The following is a 23,324-nucleotide window of genomic DNA, read 5'->3' as shown; positions in this document are numbered from 1 at the left end:
TGACCACCCCCCCTATTGCGGGACACCCCCGCTTGTATGAATTTGACTGAGAAGATCCGAAGTTCTGACCCGTTCCATGTCTATCATGCTGGGGTCTGTCTTGCGGCCTATTGTGGCCACTACTCTGGATCCCAGTCGCTCACTGAGTGAGCATTTTGAACCATACAGTGGAGGAGCGCCGACTCTCTCCCGAAGTTGTTGGGTCCGGTCGGCCCAGAGTCGCTGGACGTGAGTGGACCTACGACCACACAGGCCTATATGCGCCCAATCTCGGTAACTGCCCAAGCTCGGGCCTGGTTAGCACCTGGGTGGGAGTCCGCCTGGAAATACCAGGTGCCGTAGACCTTGTCTACCGTTACTTGCCCTAGTACTGTGGGCGGTACTATGAGAGGCTATGCCTCTCCTCATGGTCGAGGGGGTTGCAAGGTCGTCCAATCTTGATTCAACCTAACAACGCCACGCCGGTGGCTTCGGGCTACCATCAGGTATGCCGGCAGGCGGGCTACTGGAGTCGCCTGATGTTGAATCAGGACAACTGGTCTTGGTACATGGAGTCAACTCCCTGGCAGGAGGTGAGCCTCGCAGGGCATGGATCTCCTAGCCACTCGTCTCAGCCACAGGGGTATCAAGGTTAGTGGCCAGATCTAGCGATCTGGTACAGACGTGCAAGTTGCGCTGGTGGCCCTGTGGGGTCTGTCTCGGCGACTTTTATGCCTTTCCCCCATTGTAGTGGCTTCCCCACAGAGTGGAGGCTGAGGAATCCCGACGATTTTAATAGCTTCAGATCCTGGGTGTGCCGATTTCGGCCGCCTGGTAGCGGAGGTACCCTGGCGGTAGCCAGGGCAGGAGGTCCTCCTGTCTCGAGGTCCCATACTTCCTCCTGTTGTACAGTCACTGACTTGCTCAACAGGGCTATTGGAAGCCAGACTTTAAGGGACCGGGGTCTGTCCGACTCGGTCACCTCAACAATGCTGAGGGCACGGTAGTCTTCTTCCGGTGAACCTACCGTCGTGTCTGGCGGACCTACATCTCTGGGTGCAAAGAGATGAAGTGACGTCCACGGACGTACTCGGGGTCCATCGGCCTGCTGTTTTTACAGCTTGGTGGATCAAAAAATTAGCTTAGAGCACCGTTTGGGGGCAGATTTCAGCCTTGGCTGTGTTCTTTCAGTGGCCTTTCTGCAGCCGTTCCCTGGTGGGTACCTTTTTTTGTGGAGGGGGCTTATCCTATACCTTCCCCCCCCTTGGCCCATCTTTTCCCCCATGAGTTTTGACTCTGGCGCTCTCGGTTCTTCGGGAATCTTCCTTTTGGAAACATCAGAGAGATTTTCTCTTGACACTATCTCAGAAGTGGCCCCTTTAAGTGGCTTTTACCTCTGTTAGAGGGGTTTCTGAGTTGGCGCTCTTGTCTTGCAAGCCGCCATGTTTGATCCTTCATAGCCTTAGGTGGTGGTGCGTCCGCGACCTTCCCTTCTTCCGAAGGTGGTTTCGGCTTTTTCGCCAGAATAAGGACATTGTTTCTCACATCTTTCTGTCCTCGGCCGCCGCGTCCTACGGAGGTTGCCTTTCATACTTTAGGCGGGGTACGCACTTTGCGGGTATACTAGCCTGCTACTGCTCAGTTTCGGAAGATCTGACTTTTTAGTGTCGGTGTCTGGTCCACAAAAGGGGACTGACCATCTCGTTGCCCACCATTTCTCGGTGGATCAGGTAGGCTGTCATACAGGCCTGTGTTCTTAAGGGGCGGGCCCCCCTTTTCCGGTCCGACAACATGCGTCGGTCTCAGGTGTGCGAGGTGGCGACTTGGTCGTCCGTTCACAGCCTTTCCAGAATTTACATGGTTGCTGTGAGTGCATCTTCTGATGCTTTTTTTCGCCCGCTAGTGTTGGCAGGCGGCCGTTTGAAGTTGCATCTCCTCCGTTTGAGGAGCTCTGCTTGTTTTGGGGTGAAGTTAAAATTGGTTTTACTGATATATTTCCCACCCCTCGTTTTTGACACTGCTTGGGGACGTCCCACTTGTCAAGACTTAAGGAGCTGTGTCCGTCCATGGACGATAAGAGAAAATAGGATTTTTTGTACTCACCGTAAAATCCTTTTCTCTGACGTCCATGGACGGACACAGCTCCCACCCCTCCTTTTTAGGTTTGTACTGCTTGTTACGAACTGAGGCTGCATGCTGCAGTGAGGAGGGTTATGTCTGGAGGGACCGCCCCCTGGGCGGGGCTGTTCAACTCTGTTAATGTAACATGTATTTAACCATTTAACATGTTTCTGCCTAGTCCTCTCCTGTAAACAGGGAACATAACCCACTTGTCAAGACTTAAGGAGCTGTGTCCGTCCATGGACGTCAGAGAAAAGGATTTTACGGTGAGTACAAAAAATCCTATTTTTTCATGGATATCTTTAAGAAATGGCTTTCTTCTTGCCACTCTTCCATAAAGGCCAGATTTGTGCAGTATATGACTGATTGTTGTCCTATGGACAGAGTCTCCCACCTCAGCTGTAGATCTCTGCAGTTCATCCAGAGTGATCATGGGCCTCTTGGCTGCATCTCTGATCAGTCTTCTCCTTGTATGAGCTGAAAGTTTAGAGGGACGGCCAGGTCTTCGTAGATTTGCAGTGGTCTGATACTCCTTCCATTTCAATATTATCGCTTGCACAGTGCTCCTTGGGATGTTTAAAGCTTGGGAAATCTTTTTGTATCCAAATCCGGCTTTAAACTTCTCCACAACAGTATCTCGGACCTGCCTGGTGTGTTCCTTGTTCTTCATGATGCTCTCTGCGCTTTAAGGGCTCTTTCACACGTCAGCTCAGTTTTTTAGATCAGTTTTTTTTTCATCAGTTGATCCGTTTTTTCCATCAGTTTTCCGTCCGTTTTCCATCCGTTTTTTCATCCGTTTTTTTGGGGCTTTTTACATATTTTGATGAAAAACGGATGTTAGCGGATCGGATGGTAAACGGATCATCCGCTAATGTCCGTTTTTCGTCCGTTCCGTTTTTTTGACGGAAGAAAAATAAGTTCCGTTTTTTTGGACGGAAGAAAACCCTAACGCAGACGGATGCTAACGGACGACCAAAAAACGGACGAACGGGACGGACGTGTGAAAGAGCCCTAAACGGACCTCTGAGACTATCACAGTGCAGGTGCATTTATACGGAGACTTGATTACACACAGGTGGATTCTATTTATCATCATTTAGGTCAACATTGGATCATTCATAGATCCTCACTGAACTTCTGGAGAGAGTTTGCTGCACTGAAAGTAAAGGGGCTGAATAATTTTGCACGCCCAATTTTTCAGTTTTTTATTTGTTAAAAAAGTTTGAAATATCCAATAAATTTCGTTCCACTTCATGATTGTGTCGCACTTGTTGTTGATAAAAAAAATATAGTTTTATATCTTTGTTTGAAGCCTGAAATGTGGCAAAAGGTTGCAAAGTTCAAGGGGGCCAAATACTTTCGCAAGGCACTGTATATTGATTTGATTTGGTTTGTCTGTCCACCGCAATGTCGCAGTCCTGCTAACGATCACCGCTATTACTAGAAAAAATACATTTACAAAGTTGGGGATAGATTTATGTAATTTTTATTGACGCGATAACTTTTGCGCAAACCAATTGATATACGCTTTTTGCAATTTACCAAAAATATGTAGATTGGCCTAAACTGATGAAATTTTTTTTATTTTTATTGTCACTTTTTTTTTTTTTTTTTTTTTTTATAGCGCAAAAAATAAAAACCGCAGAGGTGATCAAATACCACCAAAAGAAAGCTCTATTTGTGGGGGAAAAAAAAGGACATACATTTTGTTTGGGTACAGTGTCGTACAATTGTCAGTTGTGCGGTATCGCAAAAAATGGCCTGTTCAGGAAATGGGTACATTTTTGTTTTGTATACTCTGATGAGGTCCCTAGGCTTTCACTTACTAAACCCCCTCCTCGATCAACTAAAGCCCCATACACACAAGAGACATCGGCCGGTTCAATAAAAACCGTCCGACATTCGGCCCTGTGTGTATGCCAGCTGGTCCAACACTAGCCAGCCATTCGGCCGACTTCCGATCAGCACTTACAGCGGCTGAGAGTGCTGATCAGAGTGTTCAGGGGGGGGGGGGGCACAGTCTCCCTGTCAGGACACAATGGCTCAGTGCAGTGGGGGAAGTCACTAAACCAACATTGGATCTTTTAGTACAGCGGGTCCCACCAGAGCTGACAGTTGTTTTTTTTTTTTTTTTGTTTTTTTTTTTTTTTTTCCCAACCCGCTGGGGTTAAAAAAAAAAAAAAACAACTGTGTGTACCAGGCTTCCATGCTCTTCTCAAAAAGGGAACATGAAAGAGAACTGTACCCAACAGGTGTTGCACTGATATAAGCTATATTTATTTACTTATTACAGGCACTTATATAGCTTTACATATTTATTCACATTAGTCCCTGCCCTCAAGGAGCTTACAATCTCTAACCTACATACATACATACATACACTAGGGTCAATTTATACAGGAGTCAATTAACCTGTGTTAATGTCTTTAGAGGGTGGGAGGAAACCGGAGTACCTAGAGAAATCCCACGCAGGCACAAGGAGAACATGTGAACTCCAGGCATGTAGTACTGTGGTTCAGATTCAAACCGACAACCCTAGTGCTGCAAGGCAGAGGTGTTAACCATATAGCCACTGTGCTGCCCATATGTGCATTTTGTGGGGGGTGGGAGCCAGGAGTGCCAGTGGCGGACCTGAGAAGAGGAGGATCGGGGTTTCTATGTGCAAAACCATTACTCAGAGCAGGTATGTATAACATGTTTGTTATTTTATTAAAAAAAAGGAAGCTCTACTATCACTTTAAACAAATTAGTGTAGTGTAGTTTAGTAATCTAGAACTGTCTGTTAACCACATTCCCCAAAACAGCCTGTTATCACTGTACAGCCAGGCTGTTCGTTTACCAGCAGATTGTTTTACAGGTGAAACTTGAGATTGTCCCTCTGACAATAATTAAAGGGGCTTGACTCATCTGGGGTGCATAGTGGCTGTGGTTGTGTTTGAGGGCAGATCCCTGCAGATTAGTTTATTTTCAGGAGTTCAGGAGAGCGCTTCACTTCCTGGTTCCCTCACCGAGGATGGCGGTGGGGGCAGCAGAGTGACTAACGATCGCTCGTCCTCTGATGCCAACGGCGCTGGACTCCCAGACAGGTAAGTGTGCTAATATTAAAAGTCAGCAGCTGCAGTATTTGTAGCTGCTGGCTTTTAATTTTTTTTTTTTATTTTTTTTTTTTCGGCGGACATCCGCTTTAATGTCTAATGTAAAAAAAAAAAAAAAAGGGTTAACTTCCTGTGTACTTTTTGGTTTTTGTGGAGAGTAGTGTGGTGGAATTCCCACATATCTGAACCAACAATGCGATTCCAGAATGATTTACATTGGAGACTAAATTCACCACGCTGTAAACTCGCACCAGACCGTTTTTATTATCTCATCGCATTCGTAGAGGAATCCCAACACATAGATGTGAACGACCGTCATTGAAAACAACTTTTTGGGTGACATGCATCGCATTCGTTATCAACTCGCACAAGTGTGAACAGGGCCTAAATCTTCTTCTTAACCTAAACATACCCTTAACCCTCTGAGCGGTATTCCCGAGTCTGACTCGGGGTGAGATTTTTTGGCTACGATCGGTAACCCCGAGTCAGACTCGGGCTCGCCTCGCAGCATCTATAGGCTTGGTTTACTTACCTTGTCCCTGGATCCAGTGATGCCACCGCGCTGTGTGAGCGAGCGGGACCTCGCTCGATTCACACAGTGCCTCTGTGTGCCGCCGATCTCCGTTCCCTGCGACGTTACGACGCATGGGAGCGAAGAACGGCGCCAAATTCAAAAAGGTAAACAAACACAATACATACAGTATACTGGAATCTTATAGATTACAGTACTGTATGTAAAAAAATACACACCCCCCTTGTCCCTAGTGGTCTGCCCAGTGTCCAACATGTACTTTTATATAATAAAAACTGTTCTTTCGGCCTGCAAACTGTAGATTGTCCAAAAGTGTCCCTTTATGTCAAAAATGGTTTTAGAGCAGCTAAAAAACAGCGATAATAAATTATAATCACTTGCAGAATTGTGCGATAGCGATTTGTGGGGAAATTCGTCATAAAAAAATTAAGTGAGTTATTCCTAAGAATTACAGGCCTACAGTATAAAATGCCAAATTTCCTTGCAAATAATGGTACCGCTTTCAGCACCTTTTTTCTGAAATAATCATACCGCCAGGGAGGTTAAACCTAACTCGTAGCCTTAAACCTTAGACAGCTGCTATGTATTTATTTTAACAAATTTTAAGTTATGCTGTTTGGTAAGGCGTTCCACTTTAATGAAGAAGTTCTGCAGGACAGAATTAAACTTGGGACATCCATCGTTCTTGTGAACCTCTGGCTTGGCTGTAAAAGCTGCTGGCTGTTATTCAGTTCTTCTATTTACATAGCACTGACACACCAAGCTGCTCTTTACAGAGTGCATAGAACTATTCTCCGTACCCCCAAAGAAACGACTGATGTCCTTATTACAAAAATAATTTTGTTAGGACCAGTTTTGGAGTAGGCGAGTTAACCTACCAATATTGGATTTTGTGACTAAACGGAAGAGGATATTGGCTGTTGGTTGAACTGGATGGACTTATGTCATGTGTGTGGTGTGGTGTGTGTGTGGGTTTTTTTTTTTTTTTTTTTTTTTCAGAGTCAGTCTGACTCTTCACACCAGCCTTACATAGCAAGGGGTCCCGTCTGTCCCCTCTACACTGAGACAGACGGGTCTGAATTTCTGCCTGAATTCATACCTGATTCGGAGCCAGAGACACACAGGACCCTTCTTCAATGCAGACCACAGCCACTCTGGAGGTGTGTAAACTGGCTTCATTGAGAGCCTATCACACTCTCTCCTGTCGTATGAATTTAATGCGGGGAAACCTGGGGGGATAAATGTGAACCCAGCCTAAGACTATCTAAGGATATTCGCACAAACTCCATGTAGATGGTGGCATGCATTCGACTCATACACAGGACCAAGCGCTGCAAGGCAAGTGCAAACCATTCTGTTGTCGACATGTTATGGAAGTGCTGCCAAATATATATATATATATATATATATATATATATATATATATATATATATATATACTGTTTAGTTAGTGGGCTGGATGCGAGAGATGACTTAGAAAGCAGCATCCATTTTTCAGTCACCGATCAGATGGATGAGTATTGCTGTGATTTCAGGGAGAGATTTTTTTTGAACTGTTGCAGCTATACTTGTGAGGTAGGACATATATTATCTGGGGCATAAAATTGAGTTCCTTAGATTTTCGCCTGAAGTTCTGTTTTTAAATAGGCTTCCAGCCACAAGCTTAAGCAAATGATCATATGCACTGTCAGCACCCTAGCTGAGGACAGCAAGTCTCACACATGACAGAGGGGGAAGAAGAAGCTTGTGTTCTCTCCTCATTACTCCTCACTTTATTGCAGTCTCCGGATCAGCTGATCATGCAGCCACTGAAGTTTTTCCCTCTTTAACTGAGGACCTGCATAATTATATAGTTGGTCTTGATTAACCAAGAAATCCTTCTTGGTTAATCAATATAAATAAATGAATAGAACACTTTTTACAGAACCCTATATGAACAGTTGATCTGAAGGAAGGCAAAAAAAAACTATATAACCAAGATCTGATTCCTTCCTCCAGAAGGAATCTGATATGCCTGCATCAACAATCCCTGGTGGTAGTACAGTAAATTAACTACTTGCCGACCTGCCGCCGTCATTCTACGGCGGCAGGTTGGCTCTCCTGCGCGAGAGCCCGTAGCTCTACGTCGGCTCTCTCGCAGGCGACTAGGGGCGCGCGCCCCCCGCTCGCTCCCGTGCCTGCCGGGCGTGATCGCCGCCGGGCACACGCGATTGCTCGTTACAGAGCGGGGACCGGGAGCTGTGTGTGTAAACACACAGCTCTCGGTCCTGTCAGCGGGGGAAATGCTGATCTTCTGTTCATACAATGTATGAACAGAAGATCAGTGATTTCCCCTAGTGAGACCACCCCCCCCCCCCCCCCCCACAGTAAGAACACACCCAGGGACATACTTCACCCCTTCCCCGCCCCCTAGTGTTAACCCCTTCACTGCCAGTGGCATTTTTATAGTAATCCAATGCATTTTTATAGCACTGATCGCTATAAAAATGCCAATGGTCCCAAAAATGTGTCAAAAGTGTCCGAAGTGTCTGCCATAATGTCGCAGTACCGAAAAAAATCGCTAATCTCCACCATTACTAGTAAAAAAAAAAATATGAATAAAAATACTTTGTAAATATTTTGTAAACGCTATAACTTTTGCGCAAACCAATCAATAAACGCTTATTGCGATTTTTATTTTTTTACGAAAAATATGTAGAAGAATCGGCCTAAACTGAGGAAATTTTTTTTATATATATTTTTGGGGGATATTTATTACAACAAAAAGTAAAAAATTATAATTTTTTTTTCAAAATTGTCGCTCTATTTTTGTTTATAGCGCAAAAAATAAAAACCGCAGAGGTGATCAAATACCACCAAAAGAAAGCTCTATTTGTGGGGAAAAAAGACGCCAATTTTGTTTGGGAGCCACGTCGCACGACCGCGCAATTGTCAGTTAAAGCGACGCAGTGCCGAATCGCAAAAAGTACTCTGGTCTTTGACCAGCAATATGGTCCGGGGGTTAAGTGGTTAAGATGAGGAATATCCAATATCCAGGGGCGCGCATCTCAGTCTGACTCTTTACCACGTGATCAGCCGTGTCCAATCACGGCTGATCACGAGGTAAACAAGAGCAACCGCAATCAGCTTTTCCCTACTCGCGCCTGTCAGACGGCTGACCGATCGGCTGCTCCTCTGACGGGGGGTTTGTGCTGATCAAATATCAGCGCAGCCCCCCGAGGATGCCCACACCAGACCACCAGGGATGCCACCAGACCACCAGGGATGCCAATCGGTGCCCACAATGGATGCCAATCAGTGCCCACAATGGGCATCACTGATTGGCAGGCATTGTTTGGCACTGATTGGCATCCATCAGTACAAAATAATACAGTACATCTGTGCCGCCCATCCGTGTCGCCTCATCTGTGCCCATCCGTGCCGCCCCAACTGTGAAGGATAAAACGTACTTATTTACAAAGTTTTGTAACGGAAACAAAAAAAAATTTGGTCTTTATTTTTTTTAGCAGAAAATAAAATCCGAGAGGTGATCAAATACCACCAAAAGAAAGCTCTATTTGTGGGAACATAAAAATGTAGTTTGGGTACAGTGTAGCATGACCACGTAATTGTCATTCAAAGTGCAACAGCGCTGAAAATTGGTCTGGGCAGGAAGGTGTATAAGTGCCCAGTATGGAAATGGTTAAAGTGAATAACACTACACCAAGTTCACTGTATAAACCACTTGTGTATTTATACATGGTGATCATATCCCCCTTAATCTCCTTCTCAAGAGAATACAGCTAATCTTTCCTCATAGTAGAGTTCCTCCATTCCTCAAATCCATGACTTTCTATACAAGGGATTCACATGTTCTGGTAATGCCTCGTACACACAGCCGGACTTTCCGAGGGGGAAAAAATGTCAGACTGGCTTTTTTTCTCGGAAAGTCCAGCCGTGTGTAGCCCCCATCTGACTTTTTTTGTCTAAAGTCTGATGGACCTTTAGATGGAGAACCTGTAATCTTTTTGTCTGACGGGGTCATGGCAGACTTTTGCACGGTCAAAAGTCAGACCGTGTGTACGCGGCATTAGAGTCCCTTTTGTCTGTGGTGGAGGTTCAGTGCCTTGAAAAAGTGTTCGTACCACTTGAAATTTTCCACATTTGTCATGTTGCAACCAAAAATGTCAATGTATTTTATGTGATAGACCAACACGAAGTGGAAGGAAAATTATAAATGTTTTTTAAAATGAATTACAAATTTCTGAAAAGTGTAGCATGCATTTGTATTTAGCCCCCTTTATTCTGATACACCTAACAAATCTAGTGGAACAGTTGCCTTCAGAAGTCGCCTAATTAGTAAATAGAGTCCACCTGTGTTTAATGTAATCTCAATATAAATACAGCTGTTCTGTGAAGCCCTCAGAGATTTGTTGGAGAACCTTAGTGAACAAACGGCATCATGAAGGCCAAGGAACACACCAGATAAAGTTGTGGTGAAGGTTAAAGTGGGGTTAGATTATATATAAAAAAAAAAATATTCCAATCTTTGAAGACATGGCCATCCACCTAAACGGGCAGGCTGGGCAAGAAGCGCATTAATCAGAGAAGCAGCCAAGAGGCCCATGGTAACTCTGGAGGAGCTGCAGAGATGCACAGCTCAGGTGGCAGAATCTGTCCACAGGACAACTATTAGTCGTGCACTCCACAAATATGGCCTTTATGGAAGAGAGGCAAGAAGAAAGCCATTGTTGTTAAAAAATAAAGCGATAAGTCGATTCTTGCAAATTGCAAGAATCCATGTTGGGGACACACAAATGTGGAAGAAGGTGTTCTGGTCAGATGAGACCAAAATTGAACTCTTTGGCCTAAAAGCAAAACGCTGTGTGTAGCGGAAAACTCGCACTGCACATCACCCTGAACACCCCATCCCCACCGTGAAACATGGTGGTGGTGGCAGCATCATGTTGTGGTAATGCTTTACTTCAAAATGGACAGGGAAGCTGATCAGAGTTAATGGGAAGCTGTATGGAGCCACAAATACAGGGCAATCTTAGCAGAAAACCTGTAAGAGTCTGGGAAAAGACTTGAGACTGGGGCGGAAGTTCACCTTCCAACAGGACAATAACCCTAAACATACAGCCAGATTAGATCAAAGCATATTCATGTGTTATGGCCCAGTCATAGTCTATACCTAAATCAAATTAAGAATCTGTGACAAGACTTGAAAATTGCCGTTCAGACACTCTCCATCCAATCTGACAAAGCTGGAGCTATTTTGCAAAGAAGAATGGGCAAAAATGTCACTCTCTAGGTGTACAAAGCTGGTAGAGACATCCTCAAAAAGACTTGCAGCTGTAATTTCAGTGAAAGGTGGTTCTACAATTATGTGCCACTTTGTGTTGGTCTATCACATAAAATCCCCCCAAAAAATCCCTTGAGTTTTTGGTTGTAACATGACAAAATGTGGAAAATTTCAAGGGGTATGAATACTTTTTCAAGGCACTGAACACCTGGGTGTCGTGCACTACTACATCCTATTTCTTCACAAATTTTGGAGCGATTATTTTTTCTTTTTAATTGCACACTTTCCTTCTCTTTAATTTACGATGTTGCACTTGTTTTGAACAACACTGGTCACCTTCTAGAACCGCGAGATTGTTCACAGGAAACTGTGAATGAATGACATGGCCGTGTTGGAGGAGCCTCGCACGCCTGTGCTCTTTTTAAAAAGTGACAGTGGGTGCGGGGAGAAAATTCCACACCTACTGTCACACTGAGGGGGAGGGGGGGTGGGGGCGGAGAAACTTCTCAGTAGCTGGAACATGATTCATATGCCACCCTAAATGCAGATTCCTGTGAAGGAATGATGTGACTGTGCGTGCAGAGCCCCACACAGCTGCGCAGTGTTTAAGTTGTGTGTAGGGGGAAAAATGTATACTATATGCACAGCAACCCCTTTTGTCTAAGTTTTTGCTTGCTTCCTTATTTTATACTTCCTAATTTAGCAGATTCATTTGAGAACTTTGATCTTTCATGAAACTATACTATCTATTGCTTAAAATATTGTTTTCCAGCCAAACCTCTTGTATGTGGTCTCTTATCAAAACTCTAACATAAGTATCTTCCCAACAATACAGGTTAAACTAACGAGTCTGTAGTTACTAGTTTATTTTACTTTATTTTATATTGGGCACCACACCAGCTTGTACCAATTTTTGTTCACCATGCCAGACATTAAATAGTTTATAAGGACTTGTTCACACTTGACTAAATTTCTGACGTTCAACAAACGCTCCTATAGCGTTTGTATGGCGTTGGTATGGGTGGCAGACAGGCGTCAATGAGCTTTAGTATGGGCATTAGACAGGCGTTTTACAAGCATTTTTGAGGAATTAAAAATGCTCCCCAAACACTCTATGGGCAGTTTTAAAGCGTTTGAGGGGCATTAAAACTGCTCCACAAATGCCTATTTCATTATAGTAAATGAATGAATCTGGATCTTAACTCTCCACAACAGCCTGCCATTGAGTATGTGCGAGGCGTTGCCATAGACTTCAATGGGAAGCATTGAAAGGCTATAAACGCCTCACAACTCAACATGAGGCTTCCATTTTGAAGTGACACGATGCTAACGCTTGGTGTGGACATGTGCTGTCTATTGTATCTTGTGCATAGGCATTTGAGGGGCCTTTTTAACACCTCTCTAATGCCTGCTCTTAATGCCAAAGTGAACTCAGCCTAAAAAATGTTCTAACAAAAAATGTTGAAGTAACACTGCTCAGCTCTTCAAGGGCCCAAGGGTGTAAATAGTCTGGTCCAGGTGCTTTATCCACCTTTTTATTTAGCTAACACTTATTAAGCAGTTACAGCAATGTGTTTTTTTTTCTGTTACATAAATTTAAATGTTATTGAACTGCTACTTCTGCTGGGCAGCTTGGTCTGTTAAAGGAAGCTGAATAATTAATTAATAATTGCAGACTTACTGGTCAAATTACCAGGTCATAAACTATGCTAGAGGGGGGGGGGACTCCAATAAACAAAGACTGTTGTGTTGCTACTACTGTGTTATATACATGGGCATAGGCAACATGGATATCTAAAATGTGCGAATTCCCAGTGCAGCTACCAACCATTGGAAGGAATGGATAAAAAGATGCAGAAAAACAAAAAGCAGCACTCAATAGGAATAGCATAGAAAACTTATCAGTCTTTTAGGTAAATAAAAATGTATTTTATTGCACTAGAACAGCGGTGTCAAACTCCATTTCATCGTGGGCCACATCAGTATTATGATTGTTCTCAAAAGGGCCGGTTGTATCTGTAAGTCCAGCGCATCCCCTCCCCTTACATTAGATGTCAAGAGCCACCCCACCATCAGAAGTTGAGTCCCCCACTCTCCCTTATATCAGTGCACCCCCCCTTTCCTTATGCTGCTGCTGGGAAGAAGCTGAAAGCAGAAAGTAGGGGTCTGGAGGAGCGCTGAAGCTCTCCTGCAGCTGCAGGAGCGTGCGAGGGCCACATGAAATGGCCTGGAGGGCTGGATTCGACCTGCGGACCTTGTGTTTGACACTTGTGCTCTAGAAGTAAAAACTGTAGCAACAGTTAAAAATGGTTAAATACTTTCTGATGGTTGCAACATCAGTCATAGGTAAGATGCTGGTATAGGATAGTCAACGATGCCACCAAGTCTAGATGAGAGGGGGTTAACATCGACCAATCGGCTAGGAGATGGAATGTAGAGAGGGCTGTCACAACTCCTGTATGGCAGTAATGGAATCCCGTTGAGGAGAAGGTGATGTCTCGCAGCCCTTGTGTCTTGCAGAAGGTAATATTCTGCTGGTCTGCATACCAGTGGAATACTACCTTCTGCAAGACACAAGGGCTGCGAGACATCACCTTCTCCTCTCTTACACCGGCATTCCATTACCGCCATACAGGAGTTGTGACAGCCCTCTCTACATTCCATATCCTAGCCGATTGGTCGATGTTAACTCCCTCTCATCAGTGGTATCTATGACTGATGTTGCAACCATCAAAGTATTTTACCGTTATTGACTATAGCTGCAGTATTTACTTCTAATGCAATAAATTTATTTTTATTTATCTAAAAGACTGATAAGTTTTCTATGCTATTCCCATTGAGCACTGCTTTGTTTTGTTTTTTAGTACTGACAGACTGCATCATTTTTTTTTTTTTTTTTTTACTTTGACCACTTTAGGGTAGCCGATTCCTATTATTGCCCATATTTGCAAGAGACAAATGGTTCTATCACAGTTGCTTCTTGCTGCCAACTATATTGACCAGGTCACCATTGAACCTATCCTGCTATTTAGTACCGTGGATTTTAACCATGGTATAAGAACTTGGCTTTTACCTGACGTCCTCAGTTGAGTTTCCTTTGTTAAACAGTGCAATATGTTGAATTCCAAGTACAATGGGAGTAGTCTAGCTGAACTGGGCCTTTCCAGCTCATGATCCGCTAATGGTTCTGGGCAGTGGTGTATCTAGGGCAGTGTTTCCCAACTCCAGTCCTCAAGGCACACCAACAGGTTATGTTTTCAGGATTTCCCTCAGATGAAACGGCTGTGGTAATTACTAAGGCAGTGAAACTGATCAAATCACCTGTGCAAAATAATGGAAAGTTGGTGTGCCTTGAGGACTGGAGTTGGGAAACACTGATCTAGGGTATGGCAGCCATGGGAAGGGGGCGGCAAAAAGCCACCCCCGCATGAAAAACCCCCACCTGTCCTCCTGCGGCCTCCTTCCACACTAATCTCCCAGCGCCGCGGCCGCCCTGCTGGAGCGCTGCTCCGGGACAGCAATTGCTAATATTTCTCCTTCTGCCTGGGGAGGGGAGTGACAGGTGCCCCCATGATGGCCGATGATTGGCCAGACCGGAACCATGTAGGGTAGTGTAACAGTGGCGGAGGCGGAGCCTAATGCTCCACCTACCCTATCATCTTATCCCCAGAGCGAGGAATGGGACGTGAGGTGTTGTTTTAAAGCGGATGTCCGCCGAAAAAAATAAGCCAGCAGCTACAAATACTGCAGCTGCTGACTTTTAATATCAGCACACTTGCCTGTCCTGGAGTCCAGCGCCGTCCGCAGCAGAGGACGAGCAATCGCTCGTCACTCTGCTGCTCCCACCGCCATCCTCGATGAGGGAACCAGGAAGTGATGCGCTCCGGCTTCACTGCCCGGTTCCCGACTGCGCATGCGGCACGAGTCGTGCTGCGCCGTGTTGACTGGTTCCTGCTGTGTTCTGGGAGCCGAGTGTTTCCCAGAACACAACGGGGGGGGGGGCGGGATCTGATGTCCTGCCCGCAGTCTACCCGCAGACTGTGTGGCCGGAAGTGGGTGCAAATACCTGTCTTTAGACAGGTATCTGCACCCTCCTCTCCCTGAAAGGTGTCAAATGTGACACCGGAGGGGGGGGGGGGTTCCGATGAGCGGAAGTTCCACTTTAGGGTGGAGCTCCGCTTTAATATGGTGTATGCCCCTTAAAATTAGAATAACCTTTAGCGGTTGCTAGTCTGGGATCCCTGAAAGGCCCCTAGACTATGAAAACTTTTCTGGCACACTCCTTACTTTTGAACCTGTTGCATATGGTGACTGGAAAACTCCTAATACATTGTAAACTATTCACTCCTCCTAATCGCTTTGCAAACCTCTTAAGAAGGCATTTTTCAAGAAATGTGGTGTTCCCACTGTAGAACCAGTGATTCCCCACCTTAAGAAAATACTGATCATACCTGTTGATGCAGCAGTATTTTAAGGATTCCATTACAAATGTTTGGAAACCCTTTGTAAAGCATGGTTTTCATTTGCAGGTCCTGCTGTGCAAACTGCCACAGATTTAAAGGAGAAGTAGGCCAAAACTTTTGATTTCCTTCTCCTATGGATCACAGGAGTGCAGTTTGTTCTGCACCCCTGTCATCCATTTTCTGCTGCCAGTGGGCGGAATCTCACTGCTGGCTGAAGTCATAGAGCCGGTCCAGGCTCTGATAATATCCCAACCATATGATCGGTATCCGCTCAGAAGCCTGGATGGGGTATGTGGCTCAGCCTCTTGGTGACCCGCTGAGAGCCTGAGCCGGCCCTTCCACAGCTAAGTGCTACAGTGAGTGCCAGAGAAGAGAGCCACTGACTGATAGTCACGGCTCTCTGCTCAGAGCAGTAAGGGAGAACTGAGCGATCAGCACTGTTTTATCACCGAGTTCTTACTACAGAGCCAGCGGTGAGTGTAAATGTTTGGTTTTTATTTTATTAAAACCCAGAACTTTTATTTTTTAATGACTGTTTTTCAAAACCTGGGGGAATGGACTAAACTGATGTCCATACATCCTTGCTACTATCCTTGCTGATCCAACGCAATGCTTGTAGAGCTTATACCTACAGCCCTACACCAAATTGCATTGATCTAGATTGGTCTAGGTTTTATCTGCAATGTAAAAAGTTCTTGTTATGCATGCCCTTTATGGTAAATGTCTTTCTTTCCTGAGTCCCAGGGCACCCTCATTAAAGACGTGACATTATTGGTGGTAAAAGTGCTAATTTTCCCCAGCAAAAGAAGTCCAAACTATAAAGACTGATTACCCCTCTGAGGCTAAGAAGGGTTCCATTTGTTACACCCAGGCTTCAACCTGTAAAATCAGACCCAAGCAAGGGGTACAGTTTCATCAGAAACCCTGGCTCCCTAAATCTCCCAAATCTTCAGACAAAATGAAGGAAGGTCAGCTGGCCTTTGCAGACAGATGACAACCCCCGCCCCCATTCCCCTCCTGCTTTGTCAAGTGCATGCTATCCACCCTGTCTCTGTACCCACACAGACTAGCAGACCTCATGCATAGTTGTGGTGTTTGCCAGTGATTGAAGTCCAGTATTGATGTAATGTGCAGAGAGAAGCATGTTTACAATGCATGCAATCTTTGTTTTGGTAAAAAGCACTACACGGCTACTCTTCTCTTTTTTTTTTTTTTTAGAAAATCTGTTCCGTAGTTTAGGGTTAAAAAAGGCCATCTAGTTCAATCTGTAAGTGTTGCGCAAATTCAGACTTGTAAATTTAATTAAATTCTGCGAATATGTATGACTTTTCCCACTGACAAACTCTAATTCTTATTTTGTAGGTGAAAAGAGAGACCGGGGAGAACACTCCAGTCCTCTCAGATGATGAATTAATGTCAATGTCTGTGCGGGAGCTTAACCACCACTTGCGTGGTTTGTCAAAGGAAGAAGTGGTGCGGCTCAAACAAAGGAGAAGGACCCTAAAGAACAGGGGCTATGCAGCCAGCTGCCGTGTAAAGCGTGTTTCCCAAAAGGAAGAACTAGAGAAACAGAAGAATGACCTCCAGCACGAAGTGGATAAGCTAGCACAGGAGAATTCTACCATAAAACTGGAGCTGGATGCCCTGAGGGCAAAGTATGAGGCTCTGCAGAACTTTGCGCACTCAGTGTCCTTAGGGCCCATCACTCCAGCAAAAGTTGCTGCCACCAGTGTGATCACCATTGTGAAATCCTCTGGGAACTCTTACTCTTAACAAATGTAAAATGTCTTTCCTTGTGCATCCAGTCCCATCTCACACCACCAACAGCTATCAGCCACACTTCAGACTGCAGCTTTCAAAAGATGTGGCTAGCAACCAGTATAAGACTTCCATAATTGGTCATCAATTCTTTTTCCTTTACATTTCCCCTAGGCTTACCCCTATATGCATTGTGTTATGAAATACAGTAATTTACAGGGTACATCCATGTTTTCAGTTTTGGGTGAAAGCCAATGGCTTGAATGGCCCGCCAGCTTTTTATAATGCAAAGAGAGCTCTTGCCGTAAGATCTCATCGCCTGTGTCAGTAGTTCTATTCTCCGTCTGCAGCCATTGAGGGGATCCCTCACTCTTCCTTGTGGATTCTTTGTTATCTTGACCTGATGATGAACATGTCAAAAGGAGACATTACAGTGCCTACTGTGGGGAAACGAAAGCTTTTGGGGGAAAATCTGGCAAAGGGATACAAAAATACAAATTCAAGACACCAGTGCCAATCCAAACCTACAAATCAGTTTTAGGTGGGCTCAGCCTCATATCTAAACTACAAAATTCCATTCACAGCACATTGTGGCTGTGGAACTCAGAACTAGTATGCTTCTACATGTTGGGCAGTGCTTTAGAAAAGCATTGGATTTTCTTAAAGTAAGCCTGTCACAAAATATTATAGTCCTTATATCAAAGTTTATTTTTATGCTGTTTTGGCGCTTATGCCATCACACAATGTATCCTTCCTATGTTATAATAGTGCTAGAAGTAAAAATAATCTTCACTCATTGTTTGGGAAAAGTCAAAATGCAGAGATTGAAATCCATATGGATATCTATTTTGTTATTTCACATTTTATTATTTTTAATATATTTTATTTATTTTAACAATATTTATTGTGATGGGCAAAAAATTGCATACCTGGCAGGTTCACTTAAAAAAAAAAGTGTTTGCGTGTTATCTTTTGTAGAGGAACATTCTACCATTTGCTAGAGATGACCCATACCATGCAGTGCTGGGACAGTGTATATGTTTGTACTAGCTTCAATGCAGCCTCATGTGGGTTGGTTTCATTTTGTCTGGTTCATAGGATTTTGGTCCAGAAAAATGTATGCAGTGTGGGGGACAAGTTAATATATTCAACAGATATGAAAGTAATCGGTCATGTGAAGATGAGGAAATAGGAAGTTGACGACTAAGGTGGAGAACGAGAGGTTGTTGGTGGAGTAGAGCTTTAAGAAAGAGTAAGTGATTTAGAAGAGATATATTTACATATATAATATTCGCTTCAGTACAAGGCAGCCACATTAGACCTTTTTTGGCAGTTTAAAACATTTCCTGGCTGCAGATCAAAAAGAAAAGGTCTTTTTATAAAAACATGTAATTTCAAAATGGCCAATGTGGATTGTCGGCTCAATTATTGTCTTGGGAATTAGATTTGTGGGTGCTGTCTACAGCTAGTAAGTGCTTCAGGTAGGAAGTTCCTCCTTCTAAGGCTCAGTTCACACTGGGGCGATCTGTCAGGCGTTTATCCGCCTGACAAGTCGCGCTCCATTCAGTGTAATGGGACTGTTCTAATCAGTCGCTCCGACTTAGAAACGTTTTCCTGTACTATTTGGGGGAGAGTTCGGAGCGGCTTGTAGTGACTTCTATCACAAAAGTTGTTTGCAAGCCACGCTGTGTGGGGCGGCTTGCAGAGTCGGACGACTTTGAAGCTTCCCCAGTGTGAACCGAGAAGGGCTCAACTGTACGAGTTTTGTTGCAAATATATAACTTATTTGTTGCCATTTGAAATATTTTTTGCAAATGAGGCACTGTTCCAAAATGGATTAATTTTCCTGGTCCCAAGCAATTTTACCTCTCATACAGAGCTGCACCCTTAGCCTTATAAGAGACTAACTTGATGCATATATATAAATACATATATAATAAAAAATACTGCTGTAGAAGTCACATTACTAATGTGAAATGAGCATACTGAAGCTGGCAATGAAATTGTTGAACAGTGCAAGGATGAAGAGAAATGTGTATGCATATTATTTTATGCAGATTTAAAGAAAGACTAGCATGTATAAAAGATAGAAGGTAGACCTTGATTCCTTCTGGACACAAAGAATGGACATCAACCTTCATGAGGTGCCCTAGATTGATAATACCAAGTGCTTGATTGGGTATGGGTAGCTGCCAGTGTCCTGGCACAAGAAAGTCCTCTTGTTGTACACTGATACTGGTGCGCGGTACTTTAATGTGTCCTTGAGACATCACTATATAATATTACTGTAACTTTAAAGCTGAAGTGGCCAGTTAGGGCATATGACAAGTACCCCACTCCCTTGTATACCATTACTTATGGTGAGCTGGGTCCGCTCCTTCTTTGTGGAGACACTCTAAAATAACTTTATTAGCTGCTTTAGGAAGAATCAATTTGACAAGCCATGGGACAGAGAATTCTCACTGCTGTGGGGTGTGATGTCGCTGACCTCAATATTCCAGGCCATTTCTCTCTGATTATCTCTGTTGCCATTATGTGCTTTCTTATTTATGTTTGAGACGTTTATTTTTCTGTATATTTATATATTTTTATTTTAAAAATAATAGGGTTAAGGGTGGGAAAGTCTTATTTTAATTGTTGTGTTTTTTTTTTTGTTTTTTTTTGTTTTTTTTAATGGTTATTGACAAAAAAGCATTATTACTTGAGATTAGAGTTAGCTGCATTCAGGAATTCTAATTACAGATGAAAAATTTGAAACATCAAAAATATATAATGATAACTCTTATTTATAAATATATATTATATTATTTAGTCTCTATACCTGGTTTTTGGATTGGGCAACTGGTTATGTTGGGATAGTCATATAGACCAGCAACAGCCAAAGAACCTGACATTGCCCCAGCATTCTGTTTCTTTACTTTTAAAAGGGGGTTTCCACCTTCAGAAATGTTGCATTTGTATGTCTAATGGCAGAGTCAGCATTTACTAAGTAAAATAATGCTGTGATTTTTGAGCCTCTTCTGTATTTCCCATATGTCCCATAAGTCGTATCTTTATGGCTGCTTGACAGAGTTGCTTACTCTTTGCCTTTTGATATACCACAGCTTAGCTTGGCCTTGTGCCTGTGTATACAGCGTTATACACATATATAGACCACAGCTGCCTTATTACAGAGCAACATAGACAACTTACCTGGACAAATGAAATAACATCTTTGGGGGAGAGCTCGGAGAGATATTGAAAAATTAAAATGCAGATCAGTGTGCTGTGCTTAAGTAAATGGTATTCATCTACAATCCTAAATGTGGATTTATATATTAGGCCTGGTTTACACTGGTGCGATTTCAAATGCTACTTGAGTTGCACTGAATCGCATGACAATGAAAATCACATTGTTTTCAATGGTGTCCTTTTACATCAATGCAATGAAACTTTGGGGAAGGGTCCTGTGCTACTTTGGTGCGATGCAGTGCAATTTTTTTTTTTTTGTGCCCTATAGACTTCAGTTGAAACGCATCAAAAAAACACATCACTTGTGTTTGATGCGATTCCTGTGCGTCCCCCCACCTCCAGAAGGCATAGTAGTAGGCAAATAGTGTCAAAAAGACACTAGGTAGTACTGCAGTTGTACTACCTGATCACATTGGAAATTGGATGAAATCGCAGGGGCACTAGTGTGAACCACGTCTTAAGGTAAATTCTAGAAGTATTCTGTTACAACCTGTACATACACTGTTTATGTATTACTGTTATTTTTGCAATACAAGCTTAAACACTCACACTGATATTTAAATGAAGAAAGAATACAAGCGCATCTGTCTTTAAGGCTTGGTTCACACTTGCAGGCCCGACAGACCATTCATTTGAAAAGGCTGCTGTGCCCATGCAAATTGCTGCCTCCAAAAAATGCATGGGTGTGAACCTAACGTAACTGAGTTTTAAAGATGGACATATTGCTATGGCTCTTCTAAACATCTTTGATAAAAAGCTGACACTTTTGTGCTTGGACAAAGCTTTTCTTTCCAGTTTTTTTTTTTTAGCTTGCTATTTGCTGGAAGTGGAAACCCTCTAAAGAAGAATTTACTTAATTCGTAGAGTTAGTATAGCTCTTTCAGAGTATGATCCTGCTGCTTTACGTCTGCCAATTAGAAAGATCCATTTCTGATTTGATTGTGTGTTTTAGGCTTCAGATTTACCCTATTTTATTTTAGACCAATTCACCAAAAAAAAATGAAAGGACATAGAGGTCCATAGCAGTCCTTTTGCTGTGGTCTAACTTCCCAGTATTTGCACTTTTTATATGGCAGTTTATAAATGGAATTTTATGTACAACCCACTATAACAAGACTGGCAAACCTGCTAATCAGCATCTTGTAAACATCCAAAACCATGTTATGGTCCTGCTCTAAATGATTTAATTAAAAAAACTTTTTGTTCCTTTTTATCTTGATGGCCAAATTTATACATCTAGAACATACTGCTCATTCAGATGGAAGGTGTTAATCTTCCCGTCCTTCCACTTAAGTCCAATGTGTATTAATTTCCCAATGCTGAAGCTTGGGAGTACAATGAGGGCTTTTTTTGAAACGCAACATGCGCTATGACATATTACAATTCATTTTGCAGCAATGCTTTCATACTGTGGCTTCCACTAGTGGTGACTTCATTGACAGAAGGAAGGTTACATTTTAATCATTATCTTTATTTATTCCCCTAACCTTTTTTCTGGCAGTGAACCATCACCCTCTCTGCTGCAGTGCAGACTATGGCTTATAATGCCAGCTGGGGTGTGAGTCCTATTTCAGGTGTAGTATCTGTGTGTTCATCAGACACAAGTGCACAGTACTTATTCTGCATTAAAATCTCATGTATTGAACATTTTTCATCTAATATATATGTGTGTAAATAAATATAGTGAATGGTATTTATTTTTCTGAACATTTTAAAGTCCTTTCTAAGTGTATTTTATATTGTTTGAATAAAGCATTTTCATGTAAATGGTGTATTGGTTTCCTAACTAGAACAATGAATGTGTGTGTGTGTGTGTGTGTGTGTGTGTGTGTGTCCACCAAAATCTTTTGTTTTCAGTTTTGAATAGAGCGGGGAGGATGGGATGGAACACCAATGGGGTTTTTACTGCTATTTGGAACTGTTGGAGATTTTAAAGTGGAAGTAAAGTCTTATTTTTTTACTTGCATAGTTTAGGATATATTCAGAGTGCATGCAGCTGGTGACGTCATCGGCGCATGTGCTCTAAAGGTCTGGCTTACCATGCTGGACCTTCAGAGCCTGTGCCACAAACTCCAGGTCATGCGCGGAAGTGACATCACAGCTTCGGCCACTCACGGCGCCAGAGCTCGCGAACCCGGAAGAAACACCTAAAAAGATGTCAGCAGTGTGCGGGCACTGCTGGAGGTCATCCATTCCTAAAGTATTACATAATAAGCTAGTATGCCATGCTTGTTGTATGCCCATTGAGGGAACCAGGAGGTAATGGCGCGCAGTTAAGTCACCTGATAATATTTCACTAGGTCGGGGAACGCCAGCCCCCAATCAGAGCGGGAAGCTATCAAGACCGAGCGGGGTATTCTATGTCTCCTATAGTTCCAGACAAAGCGCACCAGGTCTGCCTGGAGTTTTCGTAGTTGCACATAGGGAACTGGGATGGGCAGAGTCTGGAATAGATACAGGAGTTTGGGGGGAATGGTCATCTTCACAGACGCCACTCTACCCAAAAGGGAAATGTGGTGGGCTTTCCACTTCTTCTCGTATTTGGCGAAAAAGGGGGGAAATTAGCCTGGTACAAAGATGCATAGGACGGCGTGATATGGACACCCAAGTATTTCAGGGCTGTGGTCTTCCAGTGATAAGGGAAGCATTGCTGTAGGTGTTGTACTTCTGCAGCCGCAATGTTAATTGGGAGTGCCTCTGATTTGGTCGCATTGATTTTATAGCCAGATAGAGATTTGTAGGTGTCAAGTTCGGCATTTAAGTTGCGCAGTGATATCCTGGGTTGAGTGAGCATGATGTCGTCCGTGAATAGTGCAAGTTTGAATTCCCTTTCCCGGACCAAGTGCCCGCATATCCGGGTT

General features: G+C 43.4%; 1 protein-coding gene across 3 annotated transcripts in view; it reads left to right on the top strand.

Moving 5' to 3' along the window:
* Positions 1–22,230, top strand: part of MAFF (MAF bZIP transcription factor F) — a 55,931-nt gene extending 33,701 nt beyond the window's left edge. For all 3 annotated transcript variants that reach the window (XM_040359534.1, XM_040359532.1, XM_040359533.1), the window contains exon 3: positions 16,837–22,230. In XM_040359534.1, the coding sequence (XP_040215468.1) occupies positions 16,837–17,247 (411 nt within the window). In that variant the 3' untranslated portion in view covers positions 17,248–22,230. The remainder of the gene's footprint in view (positions 1–16,836) is intronic.
* The last annotated feature ends 1,094 nt before the right edge of the window (positions 22,231–23,324 follow it).

The sequence above is a fragment of the Rana temporaria genome, chromosome 7 (genome assembly GCF_905171775.1).
Source record: "Rana temporaria chromosome 7, aRanTem1.1, whole genome shotgun sequence".
In the NCBI taxonomy this organism is placed as follows: Eukaryota; Metazoa; Chordata; class Amphibia; order Anura; family Ranidae; genus Rana; species Rana temporaria.
The sequence above is the reverse complement of the archived record's forward strand: the minus strand, read 5'-3'. Positions and strand labels throughout refer to the sequence as shown.